The sequence below is a fragment of the Polistes dominula genome, unplaced genomic scaffold, assembly GCF_049000335.1.
Source record: "Polistes dominula isolate Pdom_NZ unplaced genomic scaffold, Pdom_raw_medaka contig_28, whole genome shotgun sequence".
Taxonomy (NCBI): Eukaryota; Metazoa; Arthropoda; class Insecta; order Hymenoptera; family Vespidae; genus Polistes; species Polistes dominula.
The window spans coordinates 1,873,269-1,898,651 of record NW_028300879.1 but is presented as its reverse complement, the minus strand read 5'-3'; the positions used below and the strand labels follow the sequence as shown (position 1 = coordinate 1,898,651).

Sequence of the window (25,383 nt, the reverse complement as noted above, 5' to 3'; positions counted from 1 at the left end):
ACACATACTATTGACGTTCTTTTGCCACAAGCAATCGAATGTTCTCGTGTGGCCATCGAGTGAGATTCCTAACGAGTCTGTTCTCTTTCTACGTACATACGACCGCAACGAGTTCGCGTGCGTTCTCCTTTTTTTATCGTGAAACTCACCCCCGGCCAACCCGTGCATCACCATTCACCAACGCCATCGCTACTGACAGCCCAGCTTTGTACCGAAATAACCAGCCATTGTTCGACCATTCTCCTCTTATTTCGACTGCAAAAGGAAGGAGAATGAGGCGCGAAGAGAACGTAAATAGCATTCGGCTGCCATCAAAGGTAGTGCTCGAATAAAAGAGTATCCTCGCACACTGAAACTTTTTTACCTCGGCCAACATTAACACCAATACCATCAGCTAAATCTTCCCAATAGCCGACATTTTTTTTTTATCGTTACTGACACATTTGATGATCACTCTATATACGTGTTTGTGTGGCTGTGTATTATTTATAGATACTTATGATTATTTAATTGTATATTCTTAATTGGTAGATAAGATAAGAAATACGAATAATATATTTTTTTTTAGATTATTATTTGTAAAGACAAAATTTGATAATGTTTGTCAGATCGAGTAATAATTAATGTCGTTTTTCAATGTTCTTTTAAATCCTGCTTGCCATTAACTTCATCAACATAACCTACAAACGCTTGGTACATACAAACATGTAGTTATATGCACTTATTTCAAATGAAAAAAAAAATGTTATTCATACCATTTTCCTTTTTCAGTAATTCAATTGTGAAATTTGTAAGCTCAAACTCTTCTTTTTTTTTTTTTTACACTAAATACATTTGCCAAAAAATCTGCGGAAAAAGTATAGCAAAAATAAAATATGAACAAAATTCTAACTGGAAACTGTATAAAATAGAATAATATTTAATAATAATAATAATAATTAAAAAAAAAAGGTGATAAAAAGTTATTCGTATAAATTCAGAGATATTTATTGAATTTTCCAAAAAGTTCATTGTAAATATTATATATATACATACATACGTAATTACATATGTGTATACTGCATATATACAGTAGGATCCTGATTAACCAGTTTGATCGAGGAACAAACGACACGAATAAATCGAGTATCACTTGAAATTTATGAAATAAAATTTTTCGCAAAGAAAGAGTGAGGAAAAAGGTAGAGGATCCTTGTAGCAACGATCTCTTGAAAGATTTGAACCCATGGTTTTCCCTTGGGGTGTAACACGTTGATGTTCTGGATGAATAACAGCTCGGTCAACGGATGGGTAAAGCACTTGTGCTTTATGATTTGTGATATGTTTTTTTTTTGTTGTACTTTTATATTTTTTATCTTTTATATTTTTGTATTTTGTGTTTTTACGTGTTGTACAATTATTGTTTAACTAATACAATTTGCAATAAAATGCTTCGAAGTACAAATTTGTAATGTTATTTTTAAAACATTTAATGTAAAACAATATAATTGACAATGTAGAAATTTTGTAGATGAAAAAATTTCGATAAAATAAATATCATCTCAAGAACAGATGTTCACTCTGAAATACCCTCTTAAATGATCAACATCAACCCAAACATTCCTACATGCCACATCTAACAGCCCCATTCCAGTACCAATTCTGTAGGGCGCGTAAAAAAAAAAAAAATATCGTATTTTATTTGATTGATCCTTGTATATTTATATCTAAAAAAAAAAAAAAAAAAAAATGCGAACGGTGATATTTCCAACCATATACATCGGAACTATCTTTTTTTTTTTTTATATCGAACAAGATTGCTCAAATCGTACCCAATAAGAAAATACGCCTATAAAATGTGTAATTTATGTATACAAATAAAAAAAATACCATAGTTTTTTTTTCTTACTTTCCAAAATGAAGGATTCTTTAAAAAAAAAAAACAAAATTGAATATACAACATGGTTGGTATCTTTTGCTTTGAAATTCTTTAACAGAGAAGTAAAATTATCCTTCCAAGTGACAACGGTGCTGCTCTCGTCGTTGGATATGCGTCGTCCTTGTGTTAAGGGTTTTCTTCTCGAGTACCTAGAACGTCCCCATTGCAGTTTTGCATTAAACATACGACATAGGGGGTGAAGCTTGCTAGTATGATACGCGTATGCATAGGACAGGTGAGTTTCTTCGTCGCTGTCCAAACAGAAATTTTTCATTTTCTCCAAGCTCCCCCAGTCGCATGTGAAATTTTCTATGCGTTTCATTATCGTTTTTCTTTTCCTTTCTTTTTTTTTCTTTTCTTTTCTTTTCTGTAAAAAATAAAAGAAAATCAAAAAATAAATAAAAATAATATACTGAACAACTTATATATATACACACACAAAACAAATCATATTTAAATGAGTGATAATTTAAACAATAGAATTATTATGTAATAAAGTTATTTATGGTCAACATATTTTAGAAAAAATCAATTTTTTTTTATTATTATCAATAAAGCTTGTTTATACTTATTAACCCTTTGAGTGGTGAATACTTTTAAGTAAAATGTTTTGTAGAAACGGAATAGTTTATTATTAACTTGATTCTCTAATAATAAATTATATTTAATAATTCAAGTATTTCTTTCTGTGAATATAATTTAATTAATTAATATAAATATTACATTATTTAACATTATGATAATTTTTACCAAACACATATATGCGTCTATAGCACTCTAAGGGTTAAAATGTAATAATGTAATACAAAAATTGTAAAAGAAAATTTGCCATTACTTTTGATTTTTATATTTTGTCTTGAACAAAGAAAAATATTAATAATTAGTAACTAATAAATGAAAACTAATTAATAGTTTAATAATGAACAAAATAATAATTATCAAGAACAAGTCGACACCTATTTTCTCAGGAAAAGTTAATTGAATAATGAACAATCAACACACATACAAAAGATAGTAATTTCAACAAGTACAAATTAAAAACTAATGACAATTAAAACGATTAAAAGGAATTAATTGATTTTAGTGATAAGTTCGTTACACGGTATAATTAAAAGTACATATTGTAAATAAGTGAGAAAATGAAAGCAACGTAATAAAAAAGGGTGAAAAAGATAAGAGATTTGTCTGTTAAAAAGACAAAATGAACGCAGTTCGTTGCCCTCAGAAATCAGACATCTCGAATGCATTTGAAACTAGCCTTTCCCACGTTATGTTTTTTCACCCTTGGGGTTTCTTTTTCCGTCATAAGAGTCAGTATTTACCCGTTATGAGGCGTAGCAAGTTTTCAGGTCAAGAACTTTCAACAGTTCAGCCACCCTTTTTCTCTTCTTACCTGAGAGTCAAGCCGATGAAAGTCTCTTTATACCTGTTAACTAGAATTCTGTTGATGTTTCTTAGTTTTTCGTATAATATATCTAACAATAAGATATGACAATTTTCACAATCTTAAAACCTGAGACACGTTACTTCGTTACTTAGTTACTTAGTTACTTACAATATATATTTTCATAGTAACTTTCCAAACACACGCGCACACATAATCTACAAAGTTCATACAAAGTTATTATTACTAATAGTATTAATCTATACAAATTATATTATATTATATGTGTATATATTAATATTTATTATTATATTAATTTATTATATTTATTATATTAATATAATATATATATATATATATATATATATATATATATATATATATATATATATATATATATATATATATATATATATTATATATTATCTATTTATTTTTTAATCTACTTATTAATATATTTAAAAATTAATATATTAACTATTATATTTAAACATTAATATATGAAAAATTAGTATCTTAATTATAGTATTTAAAAATTAATATATTTAAAAATTAATATATTAAAAATTAGTATATTAATTATTATATATTTAAAAATTAATATATTAAAAATTAGTATATTAATTATTATATTTAAAAATTAATATATTTAAAAATTAATGTATTTTATATATTAAAAATATAATAAAATATATTAAAAAAATATTTTACATATTTTTTTATATTTCATATTTTATATATATATATGTATTATATATATATATATATATATAACAAATGAATTATTCGAAAATTATGATCCGTAAAATATGAAAATAATTGTGAAAGAGAAATATGTTAAAACGAGAAATTCTATTTTCTTTTCTATTAAATCCAAAATCTTTCCTTAATGTTTTTCCTAAATTAAGTGAGATAGATTTCTTCTATAACGAAATTATACAAAGAGATGAATTCCAACGTATTTCACAGCTGTGAGCGCATACCTACGAACAATTATTTATCCTTATGCGATATCAGACAATTACATCGTGGGATTTTGGGTGGTGGTTTTGGTACGAGGGTAAGAGAAGGTGGAAATGGAATCCAACGTCGTCGTCGTCGTCGCCGCTCTATTAAACCAGCTCGTAGAATTCTGCATTGCGATTGGCGCCACGTCGTATAACGTTTAATGGGAAAAGTTGCGTACTGCGAACATTCACTAAATTCTCATGACGTTACTTCATCCTTTCGAGAGAAGAGGAAAAGTGAGTGAGTGAGTGAGTGAGTGAGTGAGTGAGTGAGTGAGTGAGTTCGAGAGAAAGAGAGAGAGAGAGAAAGAGAGAGAGACGGTACTCTTTTGTGTAAAGAGAAGATCGAATTTATCAAGGACCTTCTTCATCCTCATCCCTTCTCCCAAGCCCTTTCTTCTTCTCCTCATCTCCTTTTCCCACCAATTCACTCATCTTGATAACTTCCTTTAATAGAACTCACGAGGAAGTCGGAAATATTGACGCTATGAAGATGTATGGATTTGATTCGATGTTCTCAAGTCGGGATCATTTCATTGAATGGATCAATGACGATCGAATGGAACCCATCTCCTTGTTGAATTATATACGTCGCATCGAATCGACAACAAGTTGAGTTACCGAATACTTTAGTGCATGTTAACGAAACCCGTTAGTTAAATTGTTAGAGCGAACAAAAGATTCTTTCTCTTTCTCTCTCTCTCTCTCTCTCGATGTGTGTGTGTGTTGTCTATGAAAAGTGTATAAAAAAAAAATATTAAATCTTTGGATTATATATATATATTATATATGTATATATTTATTACTAAGAATGTAGAAAAATATTATTAATATAATATATTAAAATATTATATTTTAATAAATATAAAATATTAATTTATTTTATACTATATATTTTTTTTAACAAATGGTTGGTAAGAAAAATATTTTATACACCACGAGAAATAAGTATTCCCAAAATTTATCAAATTAAGTTTATATTAATTACTAAAATATATACCTATTTAATAATTTGTTATGCATTTAAATAATGTACATGTATTATGTATTTAATTATATATTAATAAACTAATTTATATACAAATGATACAATGAAATAATTTTGTTGAAGATAAGTTCATAAAAAAAAAAAATAGCTTGAAATATCGTAATCTATTTTTTCTTTTTTTTTTTTTTTTTTTTTTAAAGAAGAAGAAGAAGAAAAATAACAGAAACTGGAAAACATTTTTGATAACGTTAAAACGGAAATGCACTTATTGTTATTTGATTACTTACGAAATATATCTAAAATTCATTCACATAAATAATAGTTTTCTCTCTTGCTTCCGCGCAGGTTTCTTTCTTTTTTTAAGCGGTTTACATTAAATGGAAAACGATAAAGTAGCTCCCAACATTGTTGCAAGCTTTGAGATATGCAAAATTGGAAAACGAACAGTCGAGAGACCTCGTTTTCCATTCAAGTCTCTCCCCGTCCGCTTGGCGGATAACAAATAATACAACGCTATGAATTCAGATGAAAAATGTTCCTTTTTCTTTCTCTCGATCGATCATTAAAAGAAAAGAAAAAAAAAGAAAATAGAGAGAAGAGAGAGAAAGGTAGAGAAAAGCATAAAAATCATATTATTTCATTATAAATAACTTATAAAACTAGAATTATCATTGTAATCTGAGAATCATCAATGATTACTCTGATAAACGATTACGTTCATTGACAATCAATTTTTGGGTAAGTAAGAATTTTTTTATTATTACAATATCTATGGGTAATAATTTTTAATGATAAATATTTATTAAGAAATTTTAATATTTTATATTTTAGATTTTTAATGAAATTTATTAATAATAAAAAAAAAAATTATTACTCTGCAATAATTAAACAAATTTTATCTATAATTAAAAGATATTTTAAAATAAGATATATTTTAGGTTTTTAATCAAATTTATTGAAACAACAAAAAAATTATTACTCTGCAATAATTAAACAAATTTTATCTACAATTAGAAGATATTTTAAAAGATATATTTTAGGTTTTTAATTAAATTTATTAAAAAAAAAAAAAAAAAAAAAACACTTCGAACTAGTTCAAAATTTATATAACATCGTATAAAAATAAAAATAAAACTAAACAAAACTTGACTTATAATATATATTTCCAGAATACTTTCATTGGACAATAAATCTAATCAAATATATTACAAAAGATAATTATATGCAGATAAATATCAGATAAAGAATCGTTCAAAGAGACAAACGTAACTCAAAGTCCATTTTTACACTTTGGAAAGGTATAATAACGTCATTACCAGAAAAAGAGGAAGGAAATGTTCCGTAAACGTTTCGATATCTCTACCTTTCTTCAAACGGTCATCTTCCCTCTCAGTCCTCTTCTAACCACCTAACCTTTCTACCTATCCCAATACGATCACTCTCATTTCCGACCCTTCTCTTTCGCGGCATGATCACAGAAGTCGTAGGAACTACCTTGTCTCATCTCATTTCAATGGACCTTTTCGTGTCTCACTCGTAAGATAATGGTTGCTTTTCTCAAACCAACCCTTCGATATTTGCTGAAAGAACCCAGTCATCCTTGAGTCCCAACCTAAAACCCGATGTTCGAGGAAATTCTTCCATTCTAGTCTTCTTATCATTGGTCCTTGGTCTATACCGAAGAAAACAGAAGGGGGAACCAAAAAAAAAAATCGATCCAATGTGAAGAAAGTGATGCCTACCAATCCTCCCACACTCTCTCTCTCTCTCTCTCTCTCTCTTTTACTTTTCCTTTGTCCCAAACACTTTTCTTTCCCTCGAAGAATATCTTACTTAGGAGTATTCGGTCTCTCTCTCTTTCTCTTTCTCTTTCTCTTTCTCTTTCTCTTTCTCTCGATGAGGATTTTCGAAGAATTTGAAAGTCGAACGAAATTGTTCGAACACTTTTGTGGGAACGAATCGTGAAAATAGAACAAAAGTTGGTTTCCTTTTCAACAACGAAATTTGTATATCTCTCTTTGTTATTTCATTTGATCATGAGGAATGAACTTTAAAATGTACTTTAAAGATCTTCATCGTTATTTATTATTTTTTTATCTCGATAAAAAATGTATATTTATTTGTGGACCTTAAAATTAAATAATTATTCAGTACACTCGTGAATTAATTAGATTTTATACGAAATAACTAAACATTTTGAATTATACAAAAAGTAGTATACAATTGAAATATTAAATACATTTTTTTATATCTCATGTAAACTCGAATAATCTTGTGAGATAAATTATGTTATCATTAAAAAAAAATATATATATATTATATTTCTCTAACAATAAAATATTTTGGGGTTTTTCTTTTTAAGTATAACTTGTATCAATTTAAATTTATAATAATCCGAAAATTAATTTCTATGTATTATAAACAACTTTCAAACTCATTGCATTAGAATTAAATATTAATTATTTTTCATTTATAATAGAAATATTAAAAGTACAAACGTTTGTTTGATAATAGAAGTATGTTTTATAATAGAACTACCGAAATACAAAAGTATACGAATATTCCTAACTAACTTTACTCTAACTAGATTTATATTTCAAGAGAATTTGAAATAAGTTGAAATTTGTGTATCTACTTTGTATCATTATCATTGGCAATAATGATCAATTAATATTCATTTTATCTAGATAATTGGTATCGATTATTCATCTATATAATATTCTTAATAATTTTATTTATAACCGAAGAGAGTATCACATCCTACTATATTTTGTTTTATCATAACAAAAATTGATAATTAAACGACGGATATGAAAACAAATGTTATTATCGATCGCACGAGTCGTGCATTATACAAAATAAGATATTACACACTGTATACGTGTATCGACGATATAGTATATATATATATACATAGATAGCGTTCTTGATCGTGCCATAATCCTCGCCATAATTCCGTACATACCCATGCAAATTTAATTGAACATGCTACTGCAATTTACATAATTATTGAAATAGTCATGCGTAATCAATAATATGAACATTCGCAATCTTTCGATAATGCAGTTTCTCTCTTCGTTGAATTCCATTAATCATTAATATGTAATAATACTAATAATAATAATAATAATAATAATAATAAAATACTTTTTCATATAATGTAATAGTTAACATTGATATTATCTATCAATTAAGAGAAATCTGTCCGAAATTCATTTCAAATATTACGGACGAAGGCTCTTTCCGGTTGACCGCTAAATCGGAAACATTTCTCCACGAGTGATTCGTCTCTCTCCAATGGCGACCAACTCTACCACGCTCAATGATTTTCCGAGCACAACACATATACCATTTAACTTAACCATCCAAAATAATTCCTAATTCTGTTAAAACTATTCTACAAAATCTGTTCTGCCTATACCACATATAGAAAGAGAGAGAGAGAGAGAGAGAGAGAGAAAGAGAGAGTAACATATTATTTAGAAAATAAAAATACATATAATAAGTTCTTATAAAAGGTGTTTTACATTTTATAGTTTTATACGAAAATTATTTTTATATAAAAACAATTTTTATTATTATTATTATTATTATTTTCTTAAGAACGCTCGACATCGTTCAGGATTGGTTGCACGTCGATGTCTTTGAGGGTGAACCCGAATAAGACTGAGATGGTGCTCTTTACGAGAAAGAGGCATTTCAATATAAGGCCTCCCTCAATATTTGGAACTGAGCTGACATTTTCCAGGGAAGTTCGCTACCTGGGGGTGAACGCTCGATAGCAAGCTCGGTTGGAAAAGCCACATCGACAACCAGGCCAGGAAGGCTATTAATACCTTCTGGGCCTGCAAGAAAATGTTTGGAAAGACGTGGGGGTTAAAACCACGGATGGTCAGGTGGATTTACACCGCCATACTGGTCCCTCAATTGACGAACGCCTCCCTAGTTTGGTGGCCCGGCGTCGAGCGGGCTCAAAACAGGAAAGCGTTAGACAGGGTCTACAGGCTAACAGGACTGGAATTATTTTCTTGAAATAATTTTTTTCTACAAAATATTCTTGAAAACTATGGAGGGTAGAAGTAAAATCTGTTGAAATGCATTAAATTAGGGTGGCGCTACATTAGCATCAAGGTAAATTTTAAAGGAATATTTTTATAGTAGGATTTAGAAATAAACAAGGAACACAAATTTCACAACACAAATTTTATCCATAACTGTTTTGTTATTATTCACACACTTTTTCATCAAATTAAATGATAAAAAATCAATAACAAACATAAATAATTCAACAGTTCATGAAATAACAATCACCCTAGCTACACGTTTTCTCATAATAATTCTTTAAGGTTATATATTTACTACATTATTTTGTACTACGCAAGTAGTTGAAATTTTTTAAATAATTAACTGACTTTTTGAGGTTTGATAATTGACACTTTTGGGTTGCTATAAAAAAAAAAAAATTCCGTGTAATTTTAAATAAACATGAAAATAAACAATTGAGTTTTATTTCACGCTAGATAACCAAAATTACTTTCTTGCCAACCCAATATTTTATTTCTCTCTGAACCCCACAAAGTAAAGAATATTAAACCAATCAAAACATTGATCATTCAACATAAATTTTGATCCTTCAAACTACATTCTATTTTTATCTAACTTCAGCTAACATCTATCGAAGAATATAGTTCACTTAAATCAACATATTTTGTAAGAGAAGAAAAAAACACAACAGAGGATTTCAAACTTATTGACAAAAAAGTTATTCAAGACTCATCTTGGAAGCGTGAAATTGATCACCACAGGCAAACAGCATAGCAATCATAAGTCGTCCTGGAAGAGTACAATAACTCACCACAGGAAAATCAACGCAGCAATCATCAATCATCCTAGAAACGTGCAGTACATCACAACAGGACAGTCAACATAAGCAATAACGTGAGTCTGACAATACTTTTATGGAGTCATCAGTTTACGAAATCGCATTTCCTCTCTTTTCATTCTCAAATATCTTGCTTTTACCATTTTACCAGAATATAGTGAATCACAACTTATACTTTATGGTGGCAACGTGCCATCATAAATGGCTTCACTTTGGCATAATTGAAAAAACATTTCGTATGATGATATGCTCCCATTTTTTTCTTTTTTTTTTTTTTTTATATTACTTTAAATATGAGTACAATCTATTTAAATGACATAAAAGATTATTTTTCTATAGACTATAGATATATATATAGATAATGATGGTAATTAAAATCTTCATGAAACGAAAACGTTCCTAAAGATATAATCAAAAGCATGACAATCGTTCTGTCAAAACTTGCATTCATTAGAAGAGATAAAATTCACGTGTAAAATGACAAACGACAGCATTGAATTAGAAATACATGGCTTTTGTGACGCGAGTCAAAGGGCATTTACGGTGCATGCATTTACGTCAAGAAGAAGACAAACAAGAAACCATAGAAGCAATTAGTATGCGCGAAATCTAAGATCGTTTCGTTAGAAACATAATAATTGTCGCGTTCAAAATTTTGCAGAGCCGTGATACTAGCACAATTATATAAGACCACCAAAAAAAACGTATCACGAAAAATCAACTTTCAATGTGTGGTATATTTGATCGAATTTGACAATAGTCTTACATTAATTCAACATACCACTACACACATTAAAAACCTTTCATTCAACCATGTTTAGGTGTTATTCGTCAATCAACAAATTAAAGCGTACCTATTGCATTAGAATTATACATAATACAAAGAGGTCTAACGGTGAGAGAATTAGTTGCAAATTAATAGGGGGGGCGGAAGGTCTCTTGGAAACTGTGGTGAACTTTTTCAAACATCACTTGATTCGTTTAATTGAAGAAACATTGCTCACAATATGAAGTATTCTTAACTTATGTTCTCATCTTTAATTTCTGTTCTTTCTCACACCTTTATCAAACGATCCAAATAACCTGAGTGTTCTCACACCAGACCATTTCCTGTTAGGTGACTCGCTAACAAATTTACTAGATCATGATAACAGGGACGTATACCATGTGGTCGACTATCACATTAGTCGACTATCATCCAACTAATGAGGCAGCACTTTTGGACTCGATGTAACAAAGAATACCTGAACGAGCAGACCCGTACGCAAGAAATGGCACACGAGTATAGCTGATAACATAAGCATAGGTACTTTGGTCAGGGAAGATAACTTTCCTTCCCTTAAGTGGCCATTGGGTCCAGTGACAGAATTGTATACAGAATTTGACTGTATAACACGAGTAGTAAATGTGAAAATTACCAATGGTTTTTTGAAACGAAGTATCAAAAAGGACTCTTCACGTTACTCAATGATATTGCAATTGAAGAAAGACAATTGTGTAATCAAATCACAATTTAGTAACATTAATTATTATTCATTATGATAATTATATTGATAGCATGTAATCAATCAGCATATATTCTATGATCTGAATGATGAATCTTTGCAATAATTTGTATATATATATATATATATATATATATAAATCATATAAAATATTTTATTATAATAATCTATTATTCTTAAATTATAATTAAAAAATAACTAAATCATTCTTAGACAAATATATAATAATTAATATCATTATTATAATCACATTAAATATAATGTCCATTCTCGGACAGCATATTTAACGTCCTCCCTTTGTTTGCTTTCAGTAATATGCATTTCACGATGGTATATTAAATTAGTGGAAGGTTAATGCACTGAAAGTGCATCTACATACGAGCACAACGGATAGATACACTTACGACGAAGTGATACACTTCGCTGTTGTTCAAATTTCTAACAAAGTTCTAGCAAACTTTATGGATTGTCCACGTTAAAATATACCCTTTGATATTAATAACATTGGAGAGATAGATAGATAGATAGATAAATAGATAGACAGGTAGATAGATAGAGAGAAAGTGAGAGATAAAGAGAGAGAGAGAGAGACAAAGATTATTATATAAATATATTTATTTATAATTAAATTATATAATGCAATACATAATATTATTATAAAATAATAAATATTTATGAATTAATATTATAAATATTTATAACTAGAAACTAGTACCACTTAATACTCTTTTCCAAAGAAAAATAGTAAAATATAATTGAGAAAAATATTATATGACATGATACACTTTAACTTTCCTATGACTTTATTTTTTGTGTGGATGCATCAATACACGCGTCGAATGCAATTGCATTTTTAATGTTTCAATGCAAACTCAATTTTGGTTTTTCAACTAATCGATCTCTTTTATTATTTTGCATATAAAATTAATAACCTAAGATCATAGAAATTTTAATACTTTAGAAGATAATTGATATTTTGACACAAGACATTGAGTAGCATTAAAAAATAAAATGCAATTATAATACTTGGCAAATGCATCAGAACAGTAACGTAAAAAATATGATCATAGAAATTTAGAACATATGATAGTGAGCTAAGAAAATAAAAAATGATCTTTCATTGATTTTTCTCACTTTATCATTAAATGAAAAGATACAATATAATTCTATTTAAAAAATAAAGAATATCAATATAATCTCGAAAACAACACATAGTCATAATTTGTTACTATCACATAATAACCAGCTTGAAAACAAAGTAACTTTTGCATTAAACACTGTTTTGAATAACTAATGATTCCTGAGATATAACTGCATTTAAATGGAAAATACAATACATAAATCCATATTTCATATTTAATTAACTATAAACAACACAACAGGCGCGCGTATGTGTAAACTTCAAATGAATCCATGAAACCAAAATACTATACCATTTACATATTTGAAGTAATTATTTTTTTGATAAAAATTTGAAGTAATTATCATTGTTAAAAAAAAATAACTATTATAATTCTAATATATAAAGTGACCAGATTTTTACTGAGAATATTTTTCAAAGGCTTTATCACAATGTAAATATGGAAGAGTTAAATTCATTTGTTCCTACTATTTTCGTCGTAGAACGAAGCTAGGATATTCCATGAATACTGAACAACACATTGGCTTTCCCATTAAGTACATTGTGCATATGCATCAATTTAAATGCTTTGAGATGATAACCTTGCTTATATTACATACGTACGTACGGATTCTATACCTAATATACAATACCATTTCTTAAGATGCAATTTCATGAATAAATCGAATAGGTAGTCGTCAGTCAGATGATCTTATTGTTCAACTACAAATATCGAGTTCCAATTTCTAGAAGATCATTGTTTATCGATATTTATTTGTCCTCTATTCGGAATTGGAATAACACGATGAAATTCAAATTTTCCGCTTGCATAATCTCATAAGCTTTGTATTCTAGAAAGAAAAATTCAAATTTTCTTCCAACGTGACAGAAAAATCCTATCGTATCTTATGATGTCAATAACATCAACCATGACAAGTAATATTAAAAAAAAAAAAAAATAGATGTTTCTAGATTTATTCAAAATGAAACGTCGTCGCGAGATGTGTTTATCTTGCAAAAGAATATTTTCGCAATACGTTAAATGGTTCTCTAAAAAAAACTATGCTCGGTCAACAAAGAAATTCATCAATTTCGTTCCCACTCGTCCATTCTCTACGATCCTATCCAATAAATCTTTCCGATCTCGTCTCGTTGTTGTTGCGCTGATTTATACGATTGAAAAACATTTCTAGAACGTTCTACTGTGTATATATGTTGAATGAACTTCTACAGAATAATCTATGATTTTGTACACGAATGTGTATCGAATATTCGATTCGCGAGATATATTTATTTATTTAAACAATATTATTTTCTACAAATTCTTACATGTATACGTTCAATTGTTAATAGTTTAATTGTACAAATTGTTCTCGTGAAAATTTATTAAATAATTATTTATAATTTCATAATAAAATATAATAGATTAAGATAAAATTCAAAAACTGGCTCGTTGTCTACCTCATGAGTGTAATATACAAAACTCAAGATAACTGCAAATTTGTTTTAACGTTAAAAAAAAAAAAAAAAAAAAAAACATGATAAAGGGAGAAGAAGAGGGACAGGCCTAGAGATGGATGATGCAATTAGAGGAAGCAATAAGAAATGAGTGGATGGATGAGTGAAGAATGCAAAAATGTAAACCAATTCACACCACATGGCTGTAAAGCTGAGTTAAATAAAGATAGATATAAGATCTATCTATTATTATTAATTAAAATTAAATAATTAATCTCTTGCAATAAGAGATAATAATATAACTTAATATAATTTTAATAATAATAATAATAATAATAATAATAATAATAATATGATATAATAAATAATAATAATATAATTTTCAGAAGAAAAATATGATCAAAATAAATAAGATCAATTTAATTGATTTTTATTTGATTATTATCTATAAATGATCTTTTATTTTCATACCAAGTAAGACACTTGTAATAGTATTTAATTAATAATTTTGAGAAATATATAATTCTACGAAGGACAATCGATAATTCACAGAGCATTGAATGCTACTTTTTAGTCAAACAAATGACCAAATGTGTGGAAAACGTAACCACACCGAATGTGTAAAATTATTGGAAAGTTTAATCGTATAACACCCAGTTGGTTGTTCATATTAATGATATAAACATGATTAAATTCTCTTCGATTGATGTTGTCCCAGGATCGATAGAGCAGTAATTATAGGTATACCTAAATGTATAAACGATGTTCACACGAGAACTGTTCATTTATCTCGAATTTACGAATAAGCATAAATTCTCAAAATATATACTCTTCTAATCAATTTATTTTTATAATAATATTAATAAAAAAATATAAAAAAAACATGTGTGCATATCACACAAGTGAAAAGTGTAATCTTCAAATAAATAAGTTTAGAGGATATAATTTATTATATAATATTATTATATTATTATTTGTACTTTTAATTTGTAATAATTTATTTAATTATTATATTTAATTATAAAAATGTGCGCATGTTCGTATGCAACCCTCCAGACACACTTTGCACATAAGCCCGCATACATAGTCAACGCGTTTCATTTTTTCAAATCACATCCATTCTAAAGAAGTTTTCACTTCAAAAAATTCAATTATTATATTAAATATTAAATTAATATAATTATTATAAATATTTTGTTATATATATATACTATTAGAGAAACAAAATGTGGACGTTGAAAATTACCATTTTCTAATAAATATTTGAAAGAAAATATTAAAAATATTTGAAAGAAAATATTAAAAATATTTGAAATGTTTTTAACGCAAATTGTTTCTATAAGGTCGATTTAATAAAATAACTTCTAGAAGAAAGAAGTCTGTCATTTTTCAATTCACGTTACAAATGATCCGAACGTATGTGTGTGCATACGTTGAATGATAAATGCGTTGGTACGCAACTCGCTCGAAAAAGAGTAACACACTCTCGAAACCGACGGGACATAAAATTTTTATTGATTTTCGTTCGCGTCTACGCTGTTTCGCGTTCTTCTACTGGCGAGGATGGATAAGTCGACGTTTTACGTGAGAAAATGTATAAGGAACGCGCTGCTCTGAAACGAAATCGGCTTAGAAGTTACATTGACTATCTCGTGAGTTTCGTTTATTCTTTGTATGAAAAATATTTTGTCGAGTAAACTTTCGAAGAACATCTGAAAATGCAATATCTCTTAAAGAAAGTATAGGCGAGTTTGTAAGGGGGGAGGGGGGGGGGTTGTAGAAATTGACGTATGTAGGTTACACGATGATTTCAAATTGATGAATACGAACTTATCAAGGTAGTAGTACGTATTATTTTTACAATCATATCTTTTTATTAATATTATTCTTTTTTTGTTCCTCTCATTTCCTTTCTTTTCTTTTTTTTTTTTATCCTATTCATCAAACCGATAGAATGTATTGTTACTACTGACGTTAAATTAAATGTTATACACATATAGAGTTTGAGTTTTGTACGAGAGATAATTATTCTCGTATATACGAATATTTTCCTTAGTTAAATATACTCTCCATCATACATGATATCTCTCAATGAAATAGAAATAAAAAATTATGAGAGAAAGAGAATGAGAGAGGAACTTGATGATGTATTAAATTTTTTTTTTTAACAAGATATACCAATTTCTTTATCATTTTGTATTTGTTATGTTCCATTTTTCTTTTTCTTTTTTTTTATTATTTATTTTCGAATATTATTTGTTTTTATTTATTTATTTTATTAATAATTTAATATTTAATATAATAATTATATTAAAAAATTAATATAATATAATTAATTTCCTTTGTAAAATGAATTATTTTTAAATTTGTTCCGTTGAAAAATATTCAATTCAACGATACATATTTGAATAAACTTTAATATCTCAATAATTCCAACAACAAATCTGACGATTTGCACGATTGCAAAGCATGTCGTTGATACTGATGTGAGAGAGAACCGAAGTGGAAAGTTAGGTGCCGTGGAAAATACACCGGAATTGTTATTCCTATCTATAACGACAATCATTGAGCTTACGTACTCACAAAATAACATTGATAAAATCTAATAATTAAAATTAAACAGTATATATATATATATATACTTACTTCCACGTTCAATCGTACAAGTATTGGTACTCTGATTGGAAATGCATAATTAGCGAATAAATACTTATCGTTTATTTCACATCCGATCACAGAATTAATATTGTAAATGGTGATCCTCTTTTTCATTATTTAGCAACAATCGAATCAATTTAATATACGCACGTGAAGAATTTCGGCAATGTGAAATACGAATAAATAACTTTTCCACTCGATAAACATTCCAAAGATAATTATCTTGTTAATAAAGCAAAAACAAAAAACAACAAAATAAACAATAATATAATATCATCATTTAAGTAAGAATAATAATTTACGATTGTTTATTTAAAGGATATTATTCAAAGATAAAATGAACAACCCCTAAGTAGCACTTCTTTTTTGTCAATATTTTCTGATCCTAGGGACGTTTATTCAAATTAAAATACTATCAAAATGAAGTATTTTCAAAAACTACATAAAACTAAAGTGAACATGGTATTCATTCGTTAAAACATCGACACACGTTTTCTACACTCTTTTTCATCTCGTTCAATCGATTTTAAAAAAAAGTAAAATTCAAAAGGGTTCACTCAATTCCCTCTATAAGGAGGACTTAGGAAAATCAAGCTATGAGAAGGGGGTTCCTACTATCGAAAGTTTTCTAGCAAATAACGCTTAGGTACTTATTTAGCTTGGCAGAAAAATTGCTCAATTAAATTCGCGAGTGGCCAACCTGTAAGTAGAACGAATAAAAGTAGTAGTAGTAGTAATAGCATTAGTAGTAGTAGTAGTAGTAGTATAGCAGGAATTCCACCTCTGTATCAAATGGCAATTGAAAGAACAAGAGTCTACGAGAAAGGAACTGCTATCTCAAAGGAGGAGAGGAAGATGATAGTAGAAAACACGGTTAAATCGTGACAAAGAAATTGGGAGGCAAACATAAATGTGGGCCAATGAACCAGAAGACATCCTAGACATAAGTGCGTGGCAAGAATGCAGATATATGTGGGACGAACGCCTCCATGCCAAACTTGATAAGCATTCGTGGAAGGGAACTGGTCGGTGGGCCCTGGATAGCTCAATTGGTTAAAGAGCAGTCGCCCGGAAAGCGAAAGATCCGTGGTTCGAGTCCCGGTCCAGTCAGTCCAGTCAGTCCAACGGTCCAGTTTTTTTTCACGAATCTTACATTTGGGGGCTCGTCCGGGATGGAGGTTTGTTTCGTAGCATGTTCCACAGTCTTACAACGCCACGAGAGGAAATTATTTATAAATAATTTCAAAAGAGTAAAGAATTTGGCCAATAGTGGCGACGCGAACGGTTGGCCGAGGAACTAGACAAGACGGTCTTACGGAGCCTCGGCAACGTGTTCGGAACGAGTAAAGACGTAACGAGTAACGAAGGTGCCACCAAAGGAGGGGTGGTTATGACGGAACATTCGGGGTCGAATGTTGTTGTTGTAGGGGGGTGGAATGTGGGACGAACGCCTCCATGCCAAACTTGATAAGCATTCGTGGAAGGGAACTGGTCGGTGGGCCCTGGATAGCTCAATTGGTTAAAGAGCAGTCGCCCGGAAAGCGAAAGATCCGTGGCTCGAGTCCCGGTCCAGTCAGTCCAGTCAGTCCAACGGTCCAGTTTTTTTTCACGAATCTTACATATATTTGTGCTATCCACCGTATGACACAAGTCCTAACTGGACATGGGAGCTTCAGAAGCTTCACGCATAGAATCGGAAAGTCACCAGACGATAATTGCATATACTGCGGAAAACCGGACACTGCTGAGCACACTATCTTTAAATGCAAAAGATGGGAAACTAGGAGACAAACAACATTCACAAAGATAGGCAAGATTCTAACCGTGGACAATTTAACAGCAGAAATGATAGCCAGCAAGGCATTATGGGACGAAGCAAACAAATTGATTGCAAAAATAATGAAAAGAAAGGAAGAAGATGAAAGACGATCAATCGACGGATGAAGCCTAGAGACAAGACCATCTCGACATAGTGGCTACAAAAGCTGTGTTTCCGGGATGGAGTGTGAAGAGGCAGGGTTTTTTTTAGTGGGTGGAAGGAAATCCCACACGCCCAACAAGAAATGTATTTAAAAGATTTTCCCCTGCGGAAAAAAAAAGTAGTAGTAGTAGTAGTAGTATAGCAGGAATTCCACCTCTGTATCTACTGGCAACTGAAAGAACAAGAGTCTACGAGAAAGGAACTGCTATCTCAAAGGAGTAGAGGAAGATGATAGCAGAAAACACGGTTAAATCGTGACAAAGAAATTGGGAGGCAAACATAAATGTGGGCCAATGAAGCAGAAGACTAATCCCAGACATAAGTGCGTAGAAAGAATGCAGATCTACCTATGCTATCCACCTTATGACACAAGTCCTAACTGGACATGGGAGCTGCAGAAGCTTCACGCATAGAATCGGAAAGTCACCGGACAATAATTGTATATATTGCGGAAAACCGGACACTGCTGAGCACACTATCTTTAAATGCAAAAGATGGGAAACTTGGAGACAAACAACCTTCACAAAGATAGGCAAGATTCTAACTGTGGACAATTTAACAGCAGAAATGATAGCCAGCAAGGCATTATGGGACGAAGCAAACAAATTGATTGCAAAAATAATGAAAAGAAAGGTAGAAGATAAAAGACGATCAATCGACGGATGAAGGACCCCTAGACAGGACCATCTCGACGTAGTGGCTACAAAAGCTGTGTTTCCGGGATGGAGTGTGAAGAGGCAGGGTTTTTTTTAGTGGGTGGAAGGAAATCCCACACGCCCAACAAGGAATGTATTTAAAAGATTTTCCCCTGCTGAAACAAAAACAAAAAGTAGTAGTAGTTCCCTTTCAGTTTGGAGCCTACGGAACGGTTGATAATAGCCTTGTCTTAGTAGAAGTGTCAAGAACTTTCAAAGAAAGTGAAAGACAGAGAGAAAACTGAATGAAAAAAGATGTCGGAACTGTACAAAGCCGAAAGAAAGCAGCTTGCGCAAGAGGGTAAACCACTAGGGAAGTTTCAACTGAAAAATGTACTTATTACGTTTGTAATAACTCGAACAATTGCTCGATTTTATAATCGAAATATATTTTATATAAGATATTTTTTCAAAAAAAAATTAAAAAAACAAAATGAAAAGAAATAAAAACGTAAGTAATAAAAATGTCAATTATCAAATCTGTTAAAATATTAAGTAAATTTATTACGTTATGCATACGTTAACTTATTAAGTACTAATGAATTATATTTGAAGATTTTTATGAATATAAAAGATGTTACTAAAGATGTTAGAATAGAGTGTAGTGAAAAAATATGTTTTAATGAACGGTTAAAATTAAGATATTGGAATAAAAAGTTAAAAAATTGAAACAAAATCAAAAAGTGATATTCCTACTCTAAAGTGAAAAGAGAAAGAACTAATTTGAAAAGAAACGTGCGAAAAATCCGATTTCCTTCTTTTCCAATCGATCGTGACCTCGTAAAACTTATTGAATCGAAACATTCGCAAGTGCTGTTAATTGATTAATCGTGCATTTATGCGTGCACAATGATAAGAAAAGAAAAAACGTTTGGAAAAACTTGAAGTAAAACTAAAAAAAATAAAAAAAGGAAAATAGAATTTTTCGAATTAACTGAGTTACTTTTTGTGTATTAGTTAAAGTGTATAATAAAAAATTCGTTATATATATATAATATATATAAAATAAAATATTATAATAATAATACTGTATTATATAATAGTAAATATAAATTAAATTTATATTTGTATTAAATTGATATTTAATTATAATTTAATTCAGTATTATTATTATAATCTTTTATATTATAATTAATAATAATAATAATATATATATATATATATATTTTCCCTAAAATATTAAGTTATTCGATGCAATAGTTAGTTAGTCTACAAAATAACAGGATTAAACATTTTTAAAATAACATATACATAATTTCTGTAATATATCCTTAATGCAATCTGGCTCAACATTATAACGGGATGTTTTACATTAAGATCGTCCAGAATACTTATACAAGTACCTTATCTTTCTTTCTTTTCACTTTTATTTAGCCACTAGAGTACAATAGAATATTAGTTTTATCGCGGATACGTATTATACTCGCTAAAAAAAAAAAAGAATCACATGGGAATGAAGAAAGTTTAAGATCGTAAAAAAACGGGAGCAAGAATGTCCACGTTTTAATCGTATCCCATAAAAAAGAAAAAAAAAGAGGGCAAGTATTATATTATACATATATTATTTATAACTATCTAAAAAAAAAGTAGTTAAAAAGAACGATTACAAATAAATGTTCAACGTGGAAAAATAATTTGCACGTCCTAAAAGTATTTCACTCGAGTAGATGGAAAAAGAAAGAAAACAAAGAAAAATCAAGGAAAAAAATTAAACAAACTACAAAATGTAAAAAAAATACTCCACGAGCCGGGGAATTTTAGGGTTCCTTGTTTTTTTTTTTTTTTTTTTTTTTTTAATTTTATTTTCTATCCGACACCTGAGCTAGTAAAAATGAAAAAAATGTTCATTAAATTTTGATCCGTGAAAATTTTCATCAACGTCGATGAGAGAACGATCGTCGAGTATGTCGGCAAAAAAAAAAACAAGTATTTTAAAATATTCACAAAACACGAAAATATGTTTTATTATATTTTTATCATCGTTTCAACATACTACACATGCCTGTAAAAAAAACGTTAAAAATTTTCTATATGGGTAGAGCGCTTTAAAATTTGTAGGTTTTTTGTAAACCAAAAAAAACTCGACGTACACAAAAAATATCTAAATAGAAATGAGCAAAGATAAGAAGACTAAAAAGTTATTTATTATATTTTTATGATTATTGTTTAAATATTAAGTAAATTTATTGTGTCATGCATAACGTTTATGGTTTCCTAGTAGTTTATTCTTATGTAGCCTTTTTTGAAAATAGAATAAATACGTTTCTCACATATTAATCCTTTGAGTGCTAAATACTTTTATCAAAAATGTTTTCTAGGAACGGAATGAACGGTTAAAATAAAAATGTTGAAATGAGAAGTCGGTAAAATAGAACAATTATCAATTAAATTCTATTTTTATCTCAGTAAATACGAAATATCATAATTAAAAGTATATATACTATTGTCAACTAATTCGATGATAACATACATACTTTCTATGAGTTTCTCAAAGTAATTTCGACTAAATGGGATAAGTTAGTTTCCCTTATCAGGACAAATTCAAATTCAAATTTACAGAAGCATGCGTTGTTATATTTTTGCCTCAAATCTGTTAACTTTACAAAATTTCTCTTTATCGTACTCTTGTGTTAGTGATAGGAAATATCCACTGTAATAAACAAATCTGATTTTTCGATTTTTCCCTTTTTTCTCTTCTGTTCTTTTCTTTATCAAAAAAAAAAAAAAACAAAAATAGAAATCTTGTTCATTTCGTACACAAAAACATTTCGATCATTAGTTTTTGCATTGATCCATGAACAAATATAATAAATATAGAAAATTGAAAAAAAAAAAAAAAAAAATACCAAACGACGAAAAAAACATTTAACCCTTTGCAGCACTCGAAGATTCTCCGGCTACGGAGACAAAGAAAATATCAACTATGATTTTTCTTTTAATTACAAATATGTCATTTATTTATAATACGTGAATATGATGATTTTTTTTTCTTGTTTTTTTTTTTCTATTGAAATTACTTTGTCAATTGTTCGTAATATATGAAATGAAAAATATAACTTCGAGTGCAAAGGGTTGTTAAAATGAAACATTGGCGAATACGCAAGATAAATTGCTTCCCTGTTCTTTTGAACGTCTCCGGGATATTTAATTTTGAATAATAAGAGAGGGGGAAAAGGAAGCGTTTGTAAATTAACGAAAGTTAGATATGACGGTAGAAACCGCGTGGAAAAGAATATAATTTCGTTAAAAACTTACTCGCACAGACGCCCTCGTCCACTTCCCGCGTGTGAGGTAGTAGATTTTTGATTATACACTGCAGTCCAACCGCGCAGCTCCCGGAAAAGCCGAAAAGACCCCCGCATGGTTCACCTTCAACGCGCGCACATACTTTGCAACATCTGGAAAATACATTGAGAAAGAGAGAAAAGAAAAGAAAGAAGAGACACATAAAATATATAATTTTATTTTCAACGTGCATTCTCCCTTCACCCCCCCCACCCCCATGTATAGTAAAATACAAAAGAGTATACATAACAGTAAACATGTAAAAAGAACAAAATAATCTCTGTATTTTTTTTACATTATTTACTGTAATTCAATATATATATTAAATTAAAGAAATATATTATATATATATATATATAAAGAAAGTGTACTTTCTTTAATTTAAATTAGCCGCGCTTTAATAGATCAGCGCGCGCCTTTAATAGATATATTCTAATATCTAATAGAATTGATAGGTTAATGAACTAGGAAACACAAACGAGAATAAAAACAAAGCCGAGAAGAAGAACGAGCTTAAGAGGTGACAAACTATTAAGAAAGTTTTCGGGTATGGAAATACAATTGTTGATAAATTAAGTGAAATCAAAAGTTTTAAATGGGTATCGGGGATGGTTAGGGAAAAAGGATGTAAAGGTGGTGATGGTGGTGGTAATAGAGGAGGAGAGAATGTAGAGTTAGGAATGGGAACAATGGTGAACAGGATTCTATATTGTAGAGTCAGCAGATCTACGGTTTTCGTTTCTCGCTCGACGGAAGCTGGCAATAACGAGTCACGTCATGATTCACGAATCAATCCGAAATCCCAATCTCCTGCGATTTTTATTCGATCTGTCCTCCTTCTCGCAAGCTTTCCTCCTCCAGCCCATCCCTCCCTACTCCTCTTCTCCTCCTGCTAGCTAGATCAATCAGATCTATCGAACCTACGGCTCCTCTCGCCACTCGAAAAGCAATTACGTTCAAATTGTTCACCTTACAAGTAACTTCCTCCCGTTTCAAGTGGACCTCTCTCTCTCTCTCTCTCTCTCTCTCTCGTTCTCGCGTGTAATTTCAAAGAGCGCCAAGAAAAAGGGTCGTTTCAAATGAGTGAAGAGGGAAGATGAGGAATGGAAAGGAATAAGAGGGGAAATCTCGTCACATCGAACGAGTTCGCAAAGGTATTTCGTAATTGTTCATCGCTTAACTTCTATCGAAATCTCGTCAATTTCATCTGGAATACTTAAGAGAGAAGAAACATATCGACAAGGTTTTCAATCCGACAAAACAATTACGAAAGTTTTATATATATATAGAAGATATTCCCCTCAAGTTTTCTCAATTATCTTTTATAAGTAAAAGAAATGAAACAATTCAATAATTCACTCCGTATATTTGTTCCTCAAACGTAAAAAAGAAAAAAAAGGGTTAAAACATTTAAAATCTACATTTTGTTTTTAATTGAATGGAATTTCTCTCTTTTTTTTCCCCCCCCCCCCCTACGACTGTCAATAAATCTTCTTCCTGACCGACATATGATGCAAGTCAAACTGTAACTGAATAAAGTGATGAAAGGATATTCCACTATAAACGTACACTGGATTATAGAAATAACTAAAAACGATAAATGGATAGAGATTGTGATCAGTAATTCAAGATGTCCGTAAACGACTCTGACCTCCTTTTCCTTCGAGTCTTTTTACAAATGCAAGTTGAATGTTATTTTAAAATAGTCACAATACATTATATCCTCCTGTACTCAAATATGTCTACACGAGTATACGTTACAACGCTAGTTGAAATAAGAATCACTTATAATATCTTTTTTTTTCTTTCATGTGATAAACGAATAACTCTCATAGTAATAACAATAAATGTGTTTCCAAAGTTTGTATAAGAAATGAAATATGTATGTATTGTAATCTTTTCAAAATTTCAATATCAATCAACAGATTGTCCTAAATGGAAAAACAAACTTTTGACCAATTTTGATCTTAACATGACTATGATAATAAGAATTTGTGTTATTTTGAACAAACAAAATTTTATAAAGTACTAATCATTTTCTTCCTTTTTTTTTTCTTTCAAATATTAAAATTCTTACATTGATCTATTTTTCGATCTTGGTTGGTATCTTTGAAATATAAGCATTAAAGGACTCATTATATAAAGCTTTCTGATATAAAAGGTCTGTAACACGGTTATCTAATGCAAGGAAGAGTAACTTTGTTGAATGGAACATACCACAACAAAAGGAACCTTCGTGAAGCGTCAAGTTCCGTTCTTCGAGATTTCGATAATCTCGAGTTTCAAGTATATATATATTTAATATATTATATACATTTAAATATAAATATATGCATATATATATATATATATATATACCTAACTCTATTTTTTGCATGATACATTTCTAAAGAAGAATTGTATAAAACCGAACGTGGAAGAAAACATACGTTACCTATAATCAAAAATATACTGAATACGTTTTATATAATACAAAAATTCGCGTATGATACGAACAAATTA

The 25,383-nt window shown here is 29.6% G+C and overlaps 1 protein-coding gene across 7 annotated transcripts in view; it reads right to left on the bottom strand.

Annotated features, from left to right (window-relative positions):
• The window catches only part of cmpy (crimpy), a 327,230-nt gene that overhangs the window by 295,886 nt on the left and 5,961 nt on the right, over positions 1–25,383 (bottom strand). For all 7 annotated transcript variants that reach the window (XM_089173094.1, XM_089173081.1, XM_015318536.2 and 4 more), the window contains one exon: positions 22,852–22,994. In XM_089173094.1, coding sequence (XP_089029220.1) covers positions 22,852–22,994 — 143 coding nt within the window. The remainder of the gene's footprint in view (positions 1–22,851; positions 22,995–25,383) is intronic.